General features: G+C 42.1%; 1 protein-coding gene across 1 annotated transcript in view; it reads right to left on the reverse strand.

The window, feature by feature from the left end:
* SUCLG2 (succinate-CoA ligase GDP-forming subunit beta) overlaps nt 1-22,651 on the reverse strand; it is a 185,600-nt gene that overhangs the window by 157,228 nt on the left and 5,721 nt on the right. Inside the window, exon 2 of the mRNA XM_033926731.1 lies at nt 11,860-12,001. Within this exon, the coding sequence (XP_033782622.1) occupies nt 11,860-12,001 (142 nt within the window). The remainder of the gene's footprint in view (nt 1-11,859; nt 12,002-22,651) is intronic.

Below are 22,651 nucleotides of genomic sequence, written 5' to 3' on the forward strand. Positions count from 1 at the left end.
TATGCCCTTCATGATCTTGAAGGTTTCTATCATGTCTCCTCTAAGTCTCCGCTTTTCCAGGGAGAAAAGCCCCAGCTTTTTCAGTCTGTCAGTATATGAGAGGTTCTCCATGCCCTTTATTAGCTTAGTTGCTCTTCTCTGGACCCTCTCAAGTACCTCCATGTCCTTCTTGAGGTACGGTGACCAGAATTGAACACAGTACTCCAGGTGCGGGCGCACCATAGCACGATACAGTGGCAGGATGACTTCCTTCGTCCTGGTCATGATACCCTTCTTAATGATACCCAACTATTTTTTCGGTTATAGCACCCCAGCTCTGGAACAACCTACCAAATTACTTACGTGGTGAACCCTCATTAGAAAAATTCAAAAGTTCTATAAAAAGTTTCTTGTATAAAGATGCATTTGAGACATAGATAGGATAACTCGTCTACCATTAAATCTTATGCTCTAATACTTAATCAGACCCAATGTATAGGTCGCAAACTTTTCCACCTTCTCTTCTACGCTTATCCATTTTCTTATATTTATTCTTTGTCACTCTCCAGATGTGTTCTCCTTAAATGTTTCTTTATTTTATTTAAAGATGGTAATTCATCCCTCTCTCCTTTTGTATCGGTAATTAAATTTGTACGTATATACTTATGTTTATTTGTAATAAAATTGTTTTATTTTTGTCCCCTATTTTTAAATTGTGTTATGCATTGAAATACTTGACATTGCGTGTACAACAAACTTTTAATAAACTTGATAACGTAGGTAAAGGAGGTGCAGAAGCATGTCACTATTTAACCCTTCCATGCATACGTTAAATTATCGACAAGTTTACACACCTGGGGTCATTTTGACCCCATCGCTTATAAGCACTGAAAGTTGCTTCAGCTTAATAATTTAGCAAATCCTCACTGTCGTGGCTATAATGAAGCTATCAGTCAGATAGATTGGGGCTGAGCCATAAAGAACCTTATAACAAAAACAGCCCAGCTTAAACAAAATCCAAGCCTCCACATGATAAAACTAGTGAATGCAAAATATATTAAACCATACAGAAAAAAATGTAAAAATGTATAATGGAAAAGGGTCTAAAAAAACACATCAAAGTTAGATAAATTAGACTACTTAATGTAAAAAAAAAAAAAAAAATGCATGTATAAGAAAGGGTGTATAAAACGATTAAAAGTAAAGCCTGCCGAATAGGTGATATTCTTTAATTGTAGGAAGAAATCGATGCCACGGGACATCAATGAAGAAAAACTGCTGAAAATGAGAAGCTTATTGAACCAGAACCAAGAAATAGAACCAGAACCAAAAGATATATACGATGTACAAGAGATAACCCAGGAGAAATATGCATGTCAATATAAATGCAGGAGAGTGAAAAAAAGATTTAAAAAAATAATTAAAAAACCAATATAGAACATTGAAGCATAAGAACCAGCAATTCAATTGGCGAATGGGTGAAAACAAGAGTGGCTCACGCTGAGCTTGATGTAAAATAAGCTGCAGTCCTAAAATGTTAACAACAAAGTGCGGCTCGAAAAGGGGTGCAAAGTTAGTCAACACGAAGTTTTGTGATACAAAAAAGTGTTCTTTTCCTGTCCCTGCCCTATTCCTGCAAGCTCCGTCCTCATCTGCGCAAGCCTCAAACACATTGAAATCCTAAGTAGCAACATTCTAGAGCTCAGACTGTGATGTCATAACGCCTCCTTCCACCAATGCCTAAGCTCCGTCCTCATCTAACTTTCAAATCCTAAGTAGCAACATTCTAGAGCTCAGATTGTGATGTCATAACGCCTCATTCCACCAATGCCTAAGCTCCGTCCTCATCTGCGCAAGCCTCAAACACATTGAAATCCTAAGTAGCAACATTCTAGAGCTCAGACTGTGATGTCATAACGCCTCCTTCCACCAATGCCTAAGCTCCGTCCTCATTTGCGCAAGCCTCAAACACATTGAAATCCTAAGTAGCAACATTCTAGAGCTCAGACTGTGATGTCATAACGCCTCCTTCCACCAATGCCTAAGCTCCGTCCTCATCTAACTTTCAAATCCTAAGTAGCAACATTCTAGAGCTCAGATTGTGATGTCATAACGCCTCATTCCACCAATGCCTAAGCTCCGTCCTCATCTGCGCAAGCCTCAAACACATTGAAATCCTAAGTAGCAACATTCTAGAGCTCAGACTGTGATGTCATAACGCCTCCTTCCACCAATGCCTAAGCTCCGTCCTCATCTGCGCAAGCCTCAAACACATTGAAATCCTAAGTAGCAACATTCTAGAGCTCAGACTGTGATGTCATAACGCCTCCTTCCACCAATGCCTAAGCTCCGTCCTCATCTAACTTTCAAATCCTAAGTAGCAACATTCTAGAGCTCAGATTGTGATGTCATAACGCCTCATTCCACCAATGCCTAAGCTCCGTCCTCATCTGCGCAAGCCTCAAACACATTGAAATCCTAAGTAGCAACATTCTAGAGCTCAGACTGTGATGTCATAACGCCTCCTTCCACCAATGCCTAAGCTCCGTCCTCATCTGCGCAAGCCTCAAACACATTGAAATCCTAAGTAGCAACATTCTAGAGCTCAGACTGTGATGTCATAACGCCTCCTTCCACCAATGCCTAAGCTCCGTCCTCATCTAACTTTCAAATCCTAAGTAGCAACATTCTAGAGCTCAGATTGTGATGTCATAATGCCTCCTTCCACCAATGCCTAAGCTCCGTCCTCATCTGCGCAAGCCTCACACACTTTAAAATCAAAAGTGTTCGAGGCTTGTGCAGTTAAGGCAGAGCTTACAGGAATGGGGCAGAGACAAAACCTGCGGGGACAGGATGGGGAAATTGAGTTCCTGCAATGACGAGGACAAATTTGTCCCCGTGTCATTCTCTAACTTGAAGCTTTGCTTGTTTCTACAAACTACAGGAAAACACGGGCATGCATGAAAAAAGGCTAAATAGTGAAGTTTTCTAAATGCCTATGCATGAGCTCACATAACATGAAGACTATGGGGCTCATAATCAAAACAAAAATATGCCTAAAAACCCGCTCCAAGTCAGCCCTTGGACGACCTAAAAGACAGGTCGTCCAAGTGCTAAGTGGTTTTAGAATAGCTATGATTCTATAATATTATTGTTTGAGATAGTGTATTCTTTGTTATATTTTGTTATTTTCAATCTAAATAAAATAATAAAAATGTTAAAAAATAAATAAATAATAAAAGCGCTTGGTGCTCATTTTTCTCAGCAATCAAATCTGGACACCATTTGCTGAAGTGCAAAAAATAATAAGTCAAGTTTTCATCAAATTAGTCTAGAAGGGATTATTAAAGGATGCTTCAAGCCAGCTTTTTTTAAACCGATGCAGGTGGCTGGGTGTTAGGTCAAAAGCGCGCCGGGACAAAGGCGCGCGCAGACAATTGAGCGCAGTGCGGAGGCACGCGCCGCAGAAAATTACAGTGTTTACGGCTCCGACGGGAGGGGCGTGGGGGAGGAACCCCCCCACTTTACTTAATAGAGATCGCGCCGCGTTGTGGGGGGGCTGTAACCCCCCACATTTTACTGAAAACTTCACTTTTTCCCTGTTTTTAGGAAAAAAGTTAAGTTTACAGTAAAATGTGGAGGGTTACAACCCCCCAAACCCCCCACAACGCCGGCGCGGTCTCTTAAGTAAACTGGGGGGGGCTCCCCAACAAAACCCCCCGTCGGAGCTCCTAAAAACTGTAATTTTCTTTGGCGCGCCTCCATCTTGCGCTCAGTTGTCGGCACGCGCCTTTGTCTTTCATGGGGTTGTCTATAAACCAGGTGGCTGCCATGTGCATGATAACAGCACCTATCGCTAGTTATTCAATCTACTCATCCACTTAAACAGAAGAAAGAGCTGGTAGGGTGGAAAGAGATAAGGGAAGTGGATAAACGGTGACCTCATCTAAAAGGAGTTATGAAAAAAGGCAACAGGTCTTAATGCAAGGAAAGTACATACGAGCAGGAGGGAAACGGATCCAATATGGTTCTCCAAGAAGTGGAGCTAGTATTCATGGAGTTCAGAGCAAGGTCCAGTGAGGAATATTTCAAGGTGATCCCGTCACCACTCTTAATCCACCAAGAACCTTCATTTAGGACAAATGTCAGGAAGTTCTGTTTCACACAACGGGTGGTTGGCGCTTGGAATGCTCTCCCGGAGGAGGTGGTGGCAGAGACTACTGTTCTGGGTTTCAGACGCAAGTTGGATGCACACCTTCTTGCAAATCATATTGAGGGATACGGGAAATCCGGGTCTCCAACAAGGAGCACCTAAATGGGCCTCCGCATGTGCGGAACGCCGGACTAGATGGACCTTGGTCTGATCCAATGAAGGTGTTTCTTATGTTCTTAATCTTTGGGCCTGGATTTAACCTTAGACCTAAAAATACTAATGGTCCACATGTAGCATCATGCCTACTGTGTGTAAATGATTTTAAGCTCAACAATTCAACTGCTCAACATAGCAGAACAAATTTTAGTAGTAAAAAGCTTTTCAGATGACAGCAGGATGATTTCTTGGCTACACAAATATGCTAAAGAACCCTTCTTAACATGAAGAGCGAGCAAAATTGAAACCATCTCTGATTAATGTGACACGAAGAAACTTGAACAGAAAGATGAATTAAAAGCATCCAGGAGTCATGGAAGGAGCAATAATCCAGCATATATTACTGTGAGGAAAAATTCAGCAAAGATTATTATAAGAATATAAGAGATTAAATCTGATATTGTAAAGAGCTTTAACAGCACAGAAAAAGATCCAAGCTAATCAGTCAGTATGTGATTCCTGGACGCTCATATTAACCAGTTGGCTCCTTTTTCTCATCAACTCCCGAGGGAGGTAGCGGAGGGAAAACGGTGACAGAAATCCAAAAAGAGTAGATGAACACATTGGATCTCTAATTAGAGATGGTATAAATTGGAGAACAAGGGCCAGCACTGGGCAGACCGTTTTCCTCTCCACCACCTCTCTTGGGAGCGCATTCCAGGCATCCACCACCCTTTCCTTAAAGAAGAATTTCCTTACATTGCTCTTGAGTTTATGTTTAAGGTCCTGTTGAGTACCTGCTGGTAGAGATGTATTCACAGTAGGTCAAAGATTTTATAAGTAGAACCACTGGAAATTTTCCTTTGAATATTCCAAAGGGTCATCTGAATCGTAGCAAGTAAAATGTACTATACTGGATTGCTGGTTCAACATTGCCTTGATAATGGATGCAATGTTGGGCAGACTGGATGATCCATGCAAGTCTTTATATGAAACCCGCCCCCATAAATACCATAAAATCTTTTTCACTTATACTACTGACTTAACTCAGAAGAGAGGGACTCTGAGCCAAACCTATACTAGTGTTTCACTGTAAAGTTAATTATTTACTCGCACATTCCCTTTGTCTCATTAAATACACTACTATTATATTGTAAACAACATCACAATGAGCTTTTGTTTCCATTTTCCTGAAGAATTCTTAACATAAAACAATACTATTTAAAATGAAATCATCTGGCATTTTGGCATCCACTAAATAGCGCCCTGGGGTAATACAGAGGAGAATTGATTAATATGAATAAAAGGCAAATTCATTTCTGAATGCTTATTGTATTACAATGTGAATAAAGTGTTATTTCACGTTCTGATAAGTGAGCAAAAAATAAAAAAAAGTGCATAGCCTTATTTTTCCATTAAAAGTGCTTAAGTAAATTCTGAAATGCCTTTTCTATTATCAGTCAACTATAAATCTAAAAACATAAGAATAGCCATACTGGGTCAGACCAATGGTCCATATAGCTCAGTAGCCTGTCTCTACAATGCCCCATCCAGATCACAAGTACCTGGGAGAAACCGAGTATCAAGATTCCGTGCAGAATCTCAAAGAGTTGCAAGATTCCAGAATCTCAGTGTCCCTTGTTCCTCGATGATCCAACGCCGCCGCCCCCCCCCCCCCAGGATTTCTACACAGGTTTTCTAAATATGATGTACCTGAAAAAGTTGCTATTATGAGAGGTGAGGTAGTGGCCTACCTGTACACTCCTTCCCTTCACATCTGGAATTTATATCCTTGTGAATTCCACACTGCTATTTATGTCATACAAAATATTTTGTTTGGTTCAATTCCCTCTTTAACATAGCACAATTTGACCTACTCTACCATCGCAATATAATTTGCACCCCATTAAGAAAAGTAAACCATTGATTGTCCTCCTTCCAGCAGGTCTCTGAGATGCCTTTTATATCTACCTCTTCATTTAGTGCTATATACTCTAATTCCATATTATTTTTTAGACTTCTACCATTTGTATGCAAACATTTCAAACTGTGTTTTTTCCTTGCATCTATAGAACACTTAGAAGTTGATAGGGATAATTTGCACTCTTTGCTATCCTCTTAAACACTCCTGGTATTCTTTTACCATTATTGAAACCTCATGAGTTTTTTTAAATGTCCTCTTTCAGGAGTATCCTTCAAAGGTACTCCACATTGAACCTTCTGCTTGTAGGCAGCTGTCGGCTCCCCCCCCACCTCGCCAGTTTAGTTTAAAAGCTGATGTATCTCCTTTTTAAAATGTTAGCACCAACATTAAGGTGGAGTCCATCCTTTCGGAATAGGCTGTCCCTTTCCCAGAACTTTCTAACAAATCCTTCATACCTGTACCATCATCTCAACCATGCATTGAGACTTTGAAGCTCTGCCTGCCTCTTGGGTCCTGTGCATGGAATGGGGAACATTTCCAAAAATGCTAACCTGGAGGATTCATATTTCAGCTCTCTACCTAATAGCCTAAATTTGGCTTCCAGAATCTCCCTCCCACATTTTCCTATGTCATTGGTATCTATGGGTACCAAGACAATTGACTCCTCCCCAGCACTATCTAAAATCCTTATGTCAACCAGTCACCCAGCAAACAACATGCTTAATGATCGAATCACCAGCCACAACAGTTGTCCTAGCCCTTCCCTCCTGGGCAGAAGCCTCTGGAGACACAGCCAACTAGCCAAAGCTGGCTATTTTGGAATGATTACAAAATTAAACACACACACATTACATCAGTTAGATTTGGGAAGAAGTGGAAGATAGTTGAGTGACGGGGCGGGAAGGGGAAGGAGGTAGGAGCGTGTAAGACGAGGTAGGTGATGAGCAGAATTGAAGGATCAGAGATATTTGTCGAATAAGTGGGTTTTTAGTATTTTTCTGAATATAAACATAGAAATAGACGGCAGATAAGGGCCACGGCCCATCTAGTCTGCCCACCGCAATGACCCTCCCCTACCTAACTCTGTGAATAGAACCTAGATGTCTATCCCATTTGGCCTTAAAATCAGGCACGCTGCTGGCCTCAGTGACCTGAAGTGGAAGACTATGTCCAGCGATCAACCACCCTTTCAGGGAAAAAGAATTTCCTGGTGTCACCGTGCAGTTTCCCTCCCCTGATTTTCCACGGATGCCCCCTAGTTGCCGCGGGACCCTTGAGAAGGAAGATATCTTCTTCCGCCTCGATGCGGCCCGTGAGATACATAGAAACATGGAATGATAGAGGTATGTTAGTGCGGTCAGGATTAGCTCGCTTAAGGCAGTGATTCCCAACCCTGTCCTGGAGGAACACCAGGCCAATCGGGTTTTCAGGCTAGCCCTAATGAATATGCATGAGAGAGATTTGCATATGATGGCAGTGATAGGCATGCAAATTTGCTTCATGCATATTCATTAGGGCTAGCCTGAAAACCCAATTGGCCTGGTGTTCCTCCAGGACAGGGTTGGGAACCATTGGCTTAAGGTGCTGTTCTATATCCCTGCTTGAAAGGAGAGTGTCCTGTTAAGGAATCTTTTGAATTTGCATCCTTTGGGAGAAGGGAATGTGAACAGTAGTGTTCCCATCAGGATCCCCAAAAATGTATCCAGTCTTCCAAGTTTCAAGTTTATTTCAGTTTTTGATTAAACGCTTGTACACCGTCTTGAACTGAAAAGGTACGACGGGATATAAATAAAGCTATTACTATTATTATTTGTGACCTAGATTGGCCACTGCCAGAGACAGGACGTCCAGTTTGATGGAGCTTTGCTCTGACCCAGTGTGGATGTACTGATGATTTTAAGGGAAAAAAAAAAAAAATGAAATCATTTAGGGCCTCTTCTGATCAAACTGCGTCGGGAGCAGCGTAGGTCACTTAGCGCGGCTCACCATGCTACAAACTGGTAGCGCAGTTTGATAGAAGAGGCTCTTCGCTGATACTTTAACCTATCTTTTGACAAACTTTTCAAAGGCAAAATTTGCTTCCTCAGGTCAGGGAAGGATGTTCTGGCTTTGAAAGCGTGTAACAAATATATTAAATTAATCTAATAAGTTTCAAGTTTATTAATTATTTGATTAATCGCCTATCACAATTACTAAGCGATGTACAAATAATAACATAAATTTTTAAAATATACAAAAAATATAAGGTAAACAAAAACAACAATATAAACATCATTAAAAACTGACAAATTAAAACAAGGTAATTAAAACTATTACAAGGAGACAATGGGGTAGAAGGGAAAGAAATACAATTTATGATAGGAAAGAGAGAACAATTAAGGTAAAATGCAAAAGGAATGGGAAAAACATAAAAGTATTGGAAATAAAATACTTAAAAAGGTAAAATAGAGAGCAGACAGAAAGAGCAATTAGCGTTTCAATTAAATATTGAAAGCATCTTTAAAAAGAAAGCTCTTAAGTTGGCTCTTGAATTTATCCAGATTCTTCTCCTCTCTTAAATATTATCACCTTATTTTCCTTTCCTTTGTTTTATTTTATTTCTATTACCTTTAGCGTGGACTAAAAGTGCAATGCACTACATAAAGAGAGGGGACAGGGACACCGTACAGCAGTGCACTCTTTACAAATTAAAATATATACAAACCTTACTGATAAATCAATAAAAATATTATTATGAGGAGACCCTGAGCAGCAAAGTGGTGTTTTATTAGATACATCACTTTAAAAAAAGTCTTTACACGTGTTCCACAGGGCATAACATATAATTGCTTCATAACAAAGAAAAATATGAGTCATTTTTAAAAACAAGTTCTAAGAAATCCCCACTGACAAGCCAATATAATGCATCAGTGCAAATTACGGTTTGCAACTAGTTAAAACATATTTTTCCTCCTACGTTTTATTAGTGCAAGTCTCACAAACGGTAATGAGTTGTGCCCAAGGTGGCTGAAAGCACTCACCGATGATGCCTCGTGCCAGGGCTGTCCATGATTTGATTTTTTTTTTTTATTATTATTATTTTATCTTTATTAAGTTTTCAATTTTTTCCCAAGCAAAAACTTGTACAGAAAAGAAATGAAGTTCTATCTAAAGTTCAGGAAATCATTATGGGGTAATGCGCTAAATGATTTATAAATACTAAGGCACGCATAGAATGTAATGGATGCCTTAGCACAGAGGTGCCCAAATGGTCGATCGCGATCGACCAGTAGATCGCAAAGGCGACACGAGTCGATCGCGTTGCCTTTGCGATCTTGCTCTTCCTGCCTCCCCGAGCCAGGCCAGACAAGTTCAAGCGCCGGACCCACAAGCCTTCACCTCCGATGTCAATTCTAACGTCGGAGAGGAAGTTCTGGGCCAGCCAACCGCTGCCTGGCTGGCCTGGAGCTTCCTCTCCAACGTTGGAGGTGAAGGCTTGTGGGGCCGGCGCTTGTAAGCGCCAGGCCTGGCTCGGGGAAGCAGGGAGAAATCGGCGCGCTGGCTTGGGGGGGCAGGGGGAGAGAGAAAGAAAATGGGGGGAGCAGAAAGACAGAAAGAAAGAAATATTGGATTTACAGTCAGAATAAGGAAGTACAAACGGAGACTGATGAAATCACCAGACAACAAAGGTAGGAAAAATGATTTTTATTTTCAATTTAGCGATCAAAATGTGTCCGTTTTGAGTATTTATATCTGCTGTCTATATTTTGCACTATGGCCCCTTTTTACTAAACCGCAATAGCAGTTTTTAGCGCAGGAAGCCTATGAGCGTCAGGAGAAGCGCAGCTCCCTGCACTAAAAACCGCTATCCTGGTTTAGTAAAAGGGGAGTGGGGTATATTTGTCTATTTTTGTATAGTTGCTACTGAGGTGACATTGCATATTTTAAAGTCATCTGCCTTTACCTCTGAAAAGATACCCCAAATACAAATGATGATTCACATTTTCTCTGCATACAGTGTGCTTTGTGGTTTTAAAAATTTTATTGTTGGTAGATCGTTTTGACTTGATCATTTTAAAAGTAGCTCGCAAGCCCAAAACAGTGTGGGCACCCCTGCCTTAGCACATGCTAAATTGATTAGCACACTTTAATAAAAAGACCCCTATATAACTTAAATAATTAAGTATACACGATGTGGCAACAGCCACCCAGCGTAGACAGAAAGCCTTTCTGGCTTTGAAGTCTTAAGGTGTAAGATCTCGGTGCTACTTTCTTTTTTAAAGTTTCCGTGCAAATGCTTAGTTACATATCATAATAAAGATTATAGGGCAGATTCTATAAGAAGCGCCCAAAAATTAGGCACTATTCAGCACGATGCAAGTCAAATTGGGTGCTGTTTAATGAATCGAGCTGAGCGGAACCTGTTTTGGAGGCGCCCAAGAAATGCGATTGTATTTTAGAAAATCCTCAATTATTGTTTCAAGGAAAGAAAAGTATGGATATTTCCCCGACGTCACGAGAGCAACGCAGGAACGAAGAAAATTATTCCTTGCCGCGAGAATAGAGACTTCAACCCTTGGAGCGACATTCTTATTAGCATATCCGTGCAAATGTTTGATTATAATACCAAGGTGTTAAATATGTCTTCTATACAGCAGATCAGTTACGTGCTTTTCTAGATTTGAAGGGTCTGGCTACTGGGAATGTTTAAGAGCAGGAAGAATAAGAGTGGTTAAAGCTGTTAAGCCTTTTTTGCTAGTTTCTTATGCTTTAGAGAATGACACGGTGACAAAATTCATCACCGTTCCCGTCCCCCATGTCATTTTCTTATGTCTATTTCATCCTCTGTCCTTCTACACTAGCATTCTTCAAAGCAAAGCTTGAGGGTCAGTGGTTGTGGCCATTCATACTCTGATTCTTATGTGAGCCAAGGATAATGAAGCCATTGTGACATCACTGATGTGATTGGCTCTTAGGCACTGGTGGATTGAGGCATTATGACATCACAATATCTGCTCTGGATACCTTCTTTAGTGTCTATCTCGACCTCAGTCCTTCTGCACCAGCATTCTTCAAAGCAAAGCTTGTGGGTCAGTGGTTGTAGCCATTCGTACTCTGATTCTTCCCTCTCTCCTTAATGAATGACATGAAGATGGTTTCCCGCGGTTATCCGTGGGATGGGAACGGTGATGAATTTTGTCACCGTGTCATTCTCTAATTTGTATCTCTTCAATTTATTCAGTTCTCCACCCCCTCCCTTTGGGTTAGTGGTCTAAGAAAGATTGACTATTTTCCTAAGTAGAAGTTTATGCTGGTTGATTTTTGTTTATTTCTTTTCTGTTTTACTTGAACGAGAGGAGTATTCTTGTGAATTATGTTAAAATTTCAATAAATAAATAAACTGGCAATGTTTAAAGAATTGGAAATATGAAGGCATGAAAAAAATCAACTGCAAAAAAACAAAATAAAAAATATAAAAAGTGCATAACTAACAAATGGCAGCTTGTTAACTATTTTATGAAGGAAATGTGCTATGTGCCTAACGGGTCCGATTCCACATACTAGCATTAAATATTGATGTCAACAAAGGCATTATTCTATAGGAGAGGAAAAATGGCTGTGCTGCCAGGCAAATCAAGCGGATTTTACTGACCATCAGTCCACTTACTTAATTTTTTAGCAGCCTCCAGAGCATCTTTCGCAGTCTCAGCCACAAAGAACCTCTGAACCGTCACCCCATTGTCTGCCATCAGTTTTTTGCTCTGGTATTCCTGCAGGTTCAGCCATCGTTTGTGTGTCACTTGAACACCCTATATGAACAAGAGAAAACCATGAACTACTTGTCAAAACGTTTATAGAAACATGATGGCAGATAAAGGCCAAATGGCCCATCGAGTCTGTCCATCTATAACATCCGCTATCTTCTCTCCCTATAGGCTAAGGCTATTTATACTTGCATTGTTAGGTCATAAGAGCATTATTGTTATAAGCTAAGGCTCTTGCATTGTGAGGTCATACACGCTTTATGGTTATAGAGACGGGGGGGAGATAAAGGCCAAATGGCCCATCCAGTCTGCCCATTCACAACATCTGCGCTCTCTCTTTTTCTCCCCTAAGAGTTCCCACATGCCTGTTCCATGCTATCTTGAATTCAGATACAGTCTTCATTTCCACCACCTCCATCGGGAGACTATTCCAAGCATCTACCACCCTTTCTGTAAAGAAGTATTTTCTTGCGCTACTCCTATCACCTCTTAACTTCATCCTATGCCCTCTCCTTCCGGAGTCTTCCTTCATTCGAAAAAGAAAGACCTCCAGTACATTAATGCCACGGAGATACTTAAACGTCTATCATATCCCCTCTCTCCCGTCTTTCTTCCAGAGTATAAATATTAAGGTCCCTAAGTCTGTCCCCATACAATTTATGACAGACCATGAACCAATTCTGTAGCAGACCTCTGGACCAACTCTATCCTATTTATATCTTTTTGAAGGTAGGGTCTCCAAAACTGCACACAAACTTGTATCATCCATAAGAAAGGGATGCACTGGGAAGGGGCTTAAGGCTCTGATTGGCCTGGATGTCCCATAGGGTGGGGCCTTAGGCGTCCAGCCCAATCAGAGTCTTAGGCCCTTTCCCGGTGCATCCCACCTATGGGAGGGGCCTTAAACAGTCCTAGGCCATAGGCACAGGGGAAGGGAAGGCATTTTGGAAGAGGCAGGCCAGAGGAGTCGGCATTACTCCAGTCAGCCATCTAATTAAAGATATGGGGGAGAGGAGGGTGTTGTGATGCAGCAGGAGAGAATGGTCATCTCTCCTGCTGCTGGGTGGGGGGTTCGCTTGGCAGTGGGAGAGAGTGAGAATCTCTCCCGCTGCAGTGGGGGGGAGGGGTTTGTTTGGCAGTGGGAGACAGTGGGTATATCTCCCACTGTTGGGGGGAGGCTTCTCAAAACGACATGCCACACCGGGGTTTTAAACAGCACTGTCACCGTACCGGCACCCCTGGACCAGTTGCTGATTTTTGTCGCCAAAAGCCGACGCTGCTCTTAGAGAATGGCTTTTAAAGAATCCACCGGAGTGTTCATTTTACTGTTGAAGTGCCCATTTGCATGTCAGTGTCTGGGACTGCTAGAAACCTCGTTAAAAACAGAGGTAAGGTGTTTTGATAATCCGCTGCTAAAATGCGTGCAGGCTAAACTATCGGAAAACAGTTTAGCAGTGGCATTAAAATTTTGCAGAATCTGGGCCTTAGAGTTCTAGCTTGGATAAGAAAACTGAGGAGAGATACGATACGAGATCTATAAAATCCTGAATGGAGTGGAACAAGTTAATACTAATCAATTATTTACTTTTTGAAAAAGTACACAGACCAGGGGATACTCCATGAAATTGCAAAATATTACACGTAAAACAAAAACAGTAGCAAATATTTTTTCATCCCACTTACAGTTAGACACTAAAACCCATTGTCAGAGCAAGTAGTTAAAGCAGTTTATAACTGGGTTTAAAAAAGGTTTAGGCAAATCCCTGGAGGAAAAGTCCATAAACCATTAAGGTAGATCTTGAAAAAACCCACTGCTTATCTCCAGAGGTTAAACAGCATGAAATGTTGAACCTTTTGGGGATTCTGCCACAAACCTGTGACGTAGACTGGGGCTCGGTCGACCCTGACGGCTCTTATGTTTTCTCACTGCATAAATCAAACAAGTGCCATCTGATTCGCTATTTGACGGCATGTTTGAATCTAGAGACTATACAATTAATGGGAACAGTGAAAATAATACAATCACAACAAGAAAAAAATGCCCACTGTATAAAATGTTATCAACACCACAGCTGTCTCTCTATTTTTCAATTCTTAATCATTCAGAGTCATTCAAAGGAACTTTAATGCGATACATTGACTGCATTCAAAATGTTCCACCCTTTCAGTCATCGGCATGTGAGGAAATACCAGTAAAAGTTTATTTTTCTGCTTCATTGTTTATAGCTTTACATTTTTTTTTTTTGATATTGCTGTGTGTTATTTTCTGATGGTTCAATACAGAAAGCAGCAGCTTGAAGAGCGTTCCCCGATGCAGCGATTTTTAAGTTCCGCGACACGCTGTGCATTGGATTGACGTTTTGACTGCTCAGATAAGATCTTCTATCGATTAGAAAAGCATTGGGAAGAAATGGATGTGTTTTATTCTGACTGATTTTTTTTTTTTATTTCCGCACTGTTGAACACTGAACTTTCTAAAGAGGAAAAAAAGGGGGGCGTTTTTTATGCCGATGATTGAAAGAGTGGAACGTTTTGAATGCAGTCAATACATCACTCTGAAATTCTTTTGAATGACGCTGAGGCTTTTCCTACTGCTGAATGATTATATTTAAGAAACTGAAAAATAAGAGATAAAGCAGTGCTGGTAATAAGAGCTTATACAGTGGGTATTTTTTCTTTTTGTCAGTGTTTTAAACTAGAACCAGTTCTCACTACTGAGGACCCACAAGTGAGCAGAACAAGCTTTTCATGCGATCAATATCGTTGGTGAAATGTGCATATTGAACACACAGGGCTCCTTCGACGAAGCCGCGTGAGCGACTTTTAATCGCGCGCTAGCTGAAAAACTACCGCCTGCGCTATTACGCGCGTTACACAGCTACCGTGGCTTCGTAAAAGGAGCCCACAGTTTCATCAGACCTAGATCATTGTGTGACGGTATAATCGCGCGCCGACAATTCGGCGGAAGACAGAAGCGCGCGGGGGAAAAATGTAATTTTTAAAGAGCTCCGACGGGGGGGGTTGGGGTGGCAACCCCCCCCACTTTATTGGTTAGTGTTCGTGCTGCCGTTGCGGGGGGTGTGGGGGGTGAAACCCCCCACGTTATAGAGAAAATGGAACTTTTCCCGAAAAAAATCAGAAAAAGTTCCGTTTTCGCTAAAATGGAGGTTTCCAACCCCCCCCCCCCCCGAACCCTCCTCCAACAGCAGCGCGAACACTAACCCCTCGTCGGAGCTCTTTAAAAATTACTTTTTCCCCCGCGTGCTTCTGTCTTGCGCCGAATTGTCGGCGCTCCACTGTCTATGAACCAGATCGCTGTACATAAACAAAATGAAAAGATCCGCTTAATCTAATGGTTTACTAAATAATTTCCAAATGAAAAGAAAATCACAATCATCAGGAACCTTCAAGTGCCGGTTGCCCTCAATTTACAAGTAACTTGCTTGATTCATTCTAATGACCTAAATACATACTAAAATTTCAGAAGTTTTTTTTAAAATATAAAGTGAATAAATCGTGTTTCATTTTGACAACCTACAGGGCTGCAGAACTGCTTTGTGTGAAGCCTATTTAATTCACAGCTCTCTGACATTTTGACGTGGTCACTTTAATCCTAGAACTTCAAATGAGTTTTTTATTCCCCACGCACTTCGATGCCTGTTGCCTGATATTCAGTCAACACTAGGTGAAACAAATTAGATATCCACTTACCTAGGGCAAATAAGATTAGCTTTTGGGCCCAATCTCACAGCTAATCGTGCCTATGGTAGATGACGATTTAAAACCAAAAAGAGGAGAAAGATGCTGATAAAGTCTTAGAATCAATCAGCAACATCATATTTACATATTATCGTATCGTTTTATCCATGAGTTAACAGTATCTGTCATTAGGGAAGCAGCAAACAAGTACTTTTCGGGCTGTTCTTTACCAATTCAGCACTCAGTGGGATGAGAGGAAAGGGGGAGTTCAAAGCTTATATCTCTATGATTAAAGTGTTACTAACCCCTTAACGTTCTGAGAATTAGATCTAAACTAATTTATTTCCATGCAAGGGGTCAAGACACCACACTGACTTAGCTTATTTTCCAATCAAGGATCACTAGCTCAATTTCGTCTGGTAAATGGACTTGGGCCTTATTTGCCAGCCCATTTGTTTAAAATAGTCCTGCAGACAATTGTTCTTTCGGTTCTTGGAGTAATAGTGGCTGAGATCTCAGGCCAGCAAAATAACGTGACCAGATAGTGGATGATGCCCAAAGAATGCTTAGAGAGGCAAAGCAATCAGAAGAAAGGAAGTGTTAATGCCCCTGTAGAAGTCTCTTCAAGGATGTAAAAAGACCCGAGGCGGTTCAGAGGAAGTAAAATAAAATAGTACAGGGTTTTTGTCATAAGATGTATGAGAAAAGACTGGAGAACTTGAACATGTATAAGCTAGAGAAAAGGAAAGAGAGGTGATATGATAGACAGTTTAATACTTGAAAGATATTAACATTCAGATAAACCTTTTCCAGAGACATACGGGTGGTAGAATCTAATCTAATCTTCTATTTGTGCGTCCCTCATACCTACACAGGCTCAAGGTGACTGTAAAGAGAGGCAAGAGTGGAGAGAAACAGGGAAAGTAGAGGAAGGGAGGAAGGGGAAAGGGAGAGAGGGGAGGATAAATAGGTTTTCAGACCTAGAAGACATGAATAGAGGTTGCATGGAGGTAGACTTAGGAGTAATGTGGGGAAATACATTTTCACAGAAAGAGTAGTGGATGCCTGGAACGCCATTCCAGGAAAGGTGGTAGAGTCAAAACCAGTGAGCAAATTCAAAAATGCATGGGATAGACACAAGGGATGTCTAAATAGAAAGAGGATGGAAACATAATGCGGCTGTTCAGGTTTGTCTGTCTTGTCAGTGATGCGGCAGAGGGAAGGCCCCCGAAGCAGCCCGTTCAGAGCGCTGCTGTCGCCGCTGTATTGGAGGCTTCGGAGTGGAGGCATGTCAAGCTCACAGTGGGAGGGTCGGTGGGGTTCCGCTGCACAGAGGGATGGGAGGGAGGGATAGAAAGACGCTAGAGAGGGAAGGCCCGGCCCCAGCAGGGAAGGATCCGAAGCAGCCCGTTCAGAGTGCTGCCACTGTTTTTGGAGGCCTTGGAGCTGCTGCACAAGGGGATGGGTGAGAGGCAAGGAAAAATGCTGCACATGGGGAGGGGAAAGAGGAAGAATTGGGGTGGAAGAGAGGAAGGGATTGGAAAATCAGGCAGCACTAGTGTCGAGGTGACTTTGGGGGTTGATCTTAACTAGGGCTTGGGGTAGGGTTTATATTAGGAGCATCTTTAAAAATCATGCTAGGGCTTATTTTCAGGGTAGGTCTTATTTTCGGGAAAACATGGTATATATATTTATTTTTTTGTTGGACGCCTGTCTGGGGGGGCAGAGAGTAAGCATTCCTGTGCTAATCAGAGCATCCGCATTACTGCACACTACCTGGTTAGCGCTGGATTATCGCATGAGTCTTACTGCCAACAAAATGGGCGAGAGTAAGTGCTCGCATGGTAATTCTTTGCAATGGGCATGTGCTAATGGCAATATTAGCACGTAGCCATTAATACAAAAATTGGGAAAATCAGCCACTTTACTGCTGCTGTAAAAATGGTCTTTAAGACTAAGGCCTAGATTCACTAGCCTCATTTTTGGGGGCGATCCGCATGCAATCCGTGGCTGAGTCTTGCTGGGCGACTGATTCGCAACAGTTCCTGCATTCAAATGATCTGGTCGGAAGCACGCCCACGGATCATTGTTGAGCGATCGCAACACAAGCGCCTTCCTCTTCTAGCTTTCACTCCTCTCACCCTGTGTGTCAGCCTATCACTCCCGAAGCATAAGAAGTTCAGGGAACCTGCCTAAGCGGCCCGGCGTTATGCGCCTTCACCTCTTCCTTCCTTCCCCTTCTTGCCTCTGGTGTTTTAACCCTTGGGAAAGCAGGGCTGCACTGCGACGTGTCCAGGCGGCACTTTTATCTCTCTTTGGTTCAGCTGTTGTAAGCAACAGATACAGCATTGCTGTATTATTAACTGTGTGAATTTCAAATACTGAAACAACTCTCTTTACCGAGGATTTGAAAGCCTGGCCATTTTCCAAGTTGAGCAGAGTTGGTTTCTCTCCTCTCAGTGTGAGAGAGCAGGAGAGAGCCCAATGACTTGGAAGAGGATGGCGTTTTGGTTAAAAGTGTAATTTTCTCCTCCTCCTTCCCTGTGCTGACCTCGATGCTGCCTGCTTCTTTCTTTAGACTCAAACTTCCATTTTTCAAGCTGCTAATGGGAAGCTCAGTCCCGGAGAGGTGAAACGGCCAACGATGGCCGGGCTGGGAGCTTGTACTGCCTCAACACTGCTTTTTTTTTTCCTCGTAACTGCGTTTGCACACAAAGCAGGAGGAAGAATTGAGAAGCCGCAGCACTGGGTGTTCCGTAGAGAACGAGGCGGACGGAGAGACAGTGCGCTTGATGCTTGAACACACAGGCAGGCAGGGTGGCAGAGAGCAGTTTTTTCAGGGCTGGGATTTCAGTGAGCAACTGGTCCTCAGCAGTCGCTTGGTTTTAGATCGGCCAGCCCAGTCAGTGTGCCTTAAATTGTTTAGTGAATCAAGGCCCTTCCTACTTTGCATGCCGTTTACCCTCATTTGCATGCAAGGATCGGATGCGGAGTGAGGTTAGTGAATCGGGTCGGAGGGAAATCGAGTGGTAAAGGGCTCGCAAACCGATCGGTACACAATCGGTTTGCTTAGTAAATCTAGCCCTATGAGTTGCCATACTGGGACAGATCAAAGGTCCATCAAGCCCAGTATCCAGTTTCCAACAATGGCCAATCCAGGTCACAAGTACCTGGTAAGATTCCAAAAGAGTAAATCAGAGTTAATGCTGCTTATCCTAAAAATAAGCAGTGAATTTTCCCCAACTCCATCTTAATAACGAATTAAGGATTTTTCTTTTAGGAAATTATCCAAAAATTTTTAAACCCTGCTAACTGCTTTCACCTTAGTGCGTGGGGAAAATCCAGCATAATGCCATGTTATACCACAGCTTTGTAAAAGGACCTCTTAGTACTTAAAAAAAACAACAAACCCTTACAAGAATAAACCAAAGGCTTTCAATACCTGAATTCACTCCTACAGAATAAGTCAAATGTAGCAGCTACTTATCCTTAACCTAACAGTAGAGATTATATTTACTCGGCATATGACTTTGCAATACTCTATTTAACTGAACCAAAGTCAGGTTTTATTTAAAACAAAGCATAACAAAAGTTGATTGTTTTCCCATTATCTCCCAGAATAAAGGTAAGCATTTCATAAGTCAAAGTTTACCATTAATGAACAAGCTGGGTCTTCTAATCTCAGACAAGCCCTGCAAGTTAACTAGTCCTACAATAAAGCCCCACGGTGCAGAACTATCATAGACCAATAATTTTTATTAGCGCATGGCATGATATACAGCGAGTCATTCACTCTGGAAGCATGCTCGGAGCAGGGAAGATCTCCAGGTAGCTGTTCGAAATGAATGTTCCCGGAAAGAGCTTTTGCTCACAATAAAGGGGGGGGGGAAAAAAAGACGAATTAAGGTTTAGTTTCTTTATTTGATTGTAGCTGCATTTGTTCACCTTTTGAAATCTTGGAAATTTTATTTTTCTCTGTGTACAAAGCTTTCAAAAATTAAGAAAAACCTGATCAATGTTTTGCAAAAAAAAGAAGGACTGGATTCAGAGAAATAAGATAGCACATTTTAGCTCCAGAAAACTGCTTTCTAGCTAAGATCTAACTGTTTTGATGTGCAATATTTTTAATCATATCAAAACAGGAAAAGCAAAATTATACAGTACTTATGAAAATTACGAAACCAGAATACACTGCATTACAGACTTCCACACTCTAGCAATCAGGTCAATATGCATAAGGTTTATGACCTTAAAATTGATTTTTATACTGTACAAAAACCCAGGAAAATGGTACAGTTTAGGGTGTGAAGAAATTTTGGGCTCCTTTCACTAAGATGTGCTAAGCGTTTTAGCGCGCGTTAAATATAAATGTTAACACTTGCAGGTTAGCCTATGGACGCGTCAGCGTTTAACACGCATGTAGCTTTAGTGAATGCTAAATCTGCTTAGTGCACCTTTGTAAGAGAGGGGGGTTTGTACATGAAAGAGGAGTAGGACTTGGATGTGATTGTATGTGAAAGCCAGAAGGATACTAGCGTGCATAGGGAGAGGAATGACCAATAGGAAAAAGGATGAGACCTCATTTAGAATATTGTGTACAATTCTGGATTGTTTCGTCGATTTGCAGTTGTATGGTGTAGTATCTGTCTATCATTACCCCGAGAAGTTTTAGGGTGGGTTGTATGGGGGTATATGGTGGATTTTATTTCTCTGTCTGTTATGGATGGAGCTTTGTCCTTTTCAAGCAATAGGAACTTTGCTTTGTCCGTGTCCGTGGTCTGTCATCCATTTTTTTCAACTGCTTCTGTTGTCTTATGCAGTTTTCCTGTTGCGGTGGTAGTTGATTGGTCAAAAGGAAGGAGGATGGTAGTCATCTGCGTAGCTGTAAGAAGTTATCCCTAATTTGTCCAAGCAGGTACTAAGGGAGGCGACGTAGAGGTTAAAAAGCATAGGAGATAATGGTGATCCTTGGGTGACACCCCAGGGGTTGGAACAGGATCGAGATATTTCTTTGTTTGGTTTGACTTTAGAGTTCCTAGCTTGCAGGAATTCTTGGGAACCGTGCGTGAACCCTGCCCTCGATTCCTATTGCTTCCCGTATTTTTAATAGGATGGTGTGATCTACTAGGTCGAATGCGGCTGAAAGTTGTATGACCAGCATTTTCTTTCATTTGCTTAGGTGTTGTTGGGCTGTGTCAAGAAGAGTCCTTCACAACTTTGAACAAATGTGCTGTATGTTCCTCCTCCTCCCCCCCCCCCAAAGTACAAGTCGTCTGATATGTCAAAATAATTTTTCCCCACAGGAAGAGAGCAGGAAAAATCTGTTGATATATCAGGACCAATGTCTCATCGCTGATGGCCATTTTGTTGCCTTCGTGACTCACAGAAGGAATAGTTTATTGCATTTTTAAATATTTAATATTTTACTATTTAATAAGGTTTGCAAATTAGGTACTTGAGTATGAGCAAAGCTGCTCGATTTGGAAGATCCACGCCTTACTTAATGTTATTTTTAATAAAGAGTTTTATTGTGATGCATGTATACATGTATTCTCTTCAGTTAGCTGCGCAGTATACTTACCGTAGTTAAGATATCACTTCTAGAGAAATGTTAATAAAATTATCTATTAAAAGTTCCGGCAGCTATAAATCTACTACATATGTAATGTGGGCCTGAAAAGAACAGCAGACATTAAACATCAGTTCACAATTTCTTTCTGGCCACATTTCTCTATATTAAGCGCTCCAAAATGCTGCAGGCTTAAGATAGCATCCTGTGCAAGAGAATAAGGGTGCTGAAAAGTTCTCAGTAGAGAATGGCACAGGGAAAACTTCGATCCCCGTCACTGCCCCGTCCCCGGACCACCATCCCCTTCACCACCCCGTCCTCGCATCATCCATACAAGCCTCAGTACTGCAATATTTAGCTTATGCCTTCCTTATAAATCAAAGTTATGGCTGCTGAACTAGAGAAAGATGTTCATCTGGAAGGGCTTTGTTTATAAATTTTTATCAACACAATTAGTACTTTATCCTAAAGCAAAATAAATAAATAGAAATTTTTTTTTCTACCTTTGTTGTCTGGTTTCTGCTTCCCTCATCTTCTCATTCAATTCCTTCCATTCACTGTCTGTCTTCTCTCTGCGTCTTCCATTTGCTCTGTTACAGTGCCTCTCCCTTCACCCCCCCATTGGTCTGGCACCCATCTTCTTCCCTCCGCTCCCCTATAGTCTGGCATCTGTCTTCTTCCCTTCCAGTGTCTTCTCCCCACTCTCTCGTCCCTATTTCCCAGGGTCTTCTCCCACTCTCTCTTCCCCATTTCCCAGCGTCTTCTCCCACTCTCTCTTCCCCATTTCCCAGCGTCTTCTCCCACTCTCTCTTCCCTATTTCCCAGCGTCTTCTCCCACTCTCTCTTCCCCATTTCCCAGCATCTTCTCCCACTCTCTCTTCCCTATTTCCCAGCGTCTTCTCACTCTCTCTTCCCCATTTCCCAGCGTCTTCTCCCACTCTCTCTTCCCTATTTCCCAGCGTCTTCTCCCACTCTCTCATCCCTATTTCCCAGCGTCTTCTCACTCTCTCTTCCCCATTTCCCAGCGTTTTCTTCCCCAGTTCCCTTTAGGCTGCTTCAGCGTCTTGTTCTCTCCATCCCCCCACCCCCCATCACGCGGTCCAGCAGCTCCCTCCCAGCCGTGCATCTCCCTCCCTCTCTTCCCTTTACCTTCTTGTGGCGATTTCTATAAGGCTATCCGTTGTATTGCAGCCGGAGCCTTGAAGTCGCGTTGCGTTGGCTGCTGGAAGTGTCTCCTCCCGATGCAAAAGGAAACAGGAAGTTGCATCAGAGGAGACTTTCCCAGCAGCCACATGCGATTTCAAGGCTCTGGCTGCAATACTATGCATAGCCTTATAGAAATCGCCACAAAGAGAAGGGAAAGGGAGGGAGGGAGATGCATGGCTGGCAGGAGAGAGGGGGCTGCCAGTCTGCACGCTCGTAAGTGC

This window comes from Geotrypetes seraphini, chromosome 17 (assembly GCF_902459505.1).
Source record: "Geotrypetes seraphini chromosome 17, aGeoSer1.1, whole genome shotgun sequence".
Lineage (NCBI taxonomy): Eukaryota > Metazoa > Chordata > Amphibia > Gymnophiona > Dermophiidae > Geotrypetes > Geotrypetes seraphini.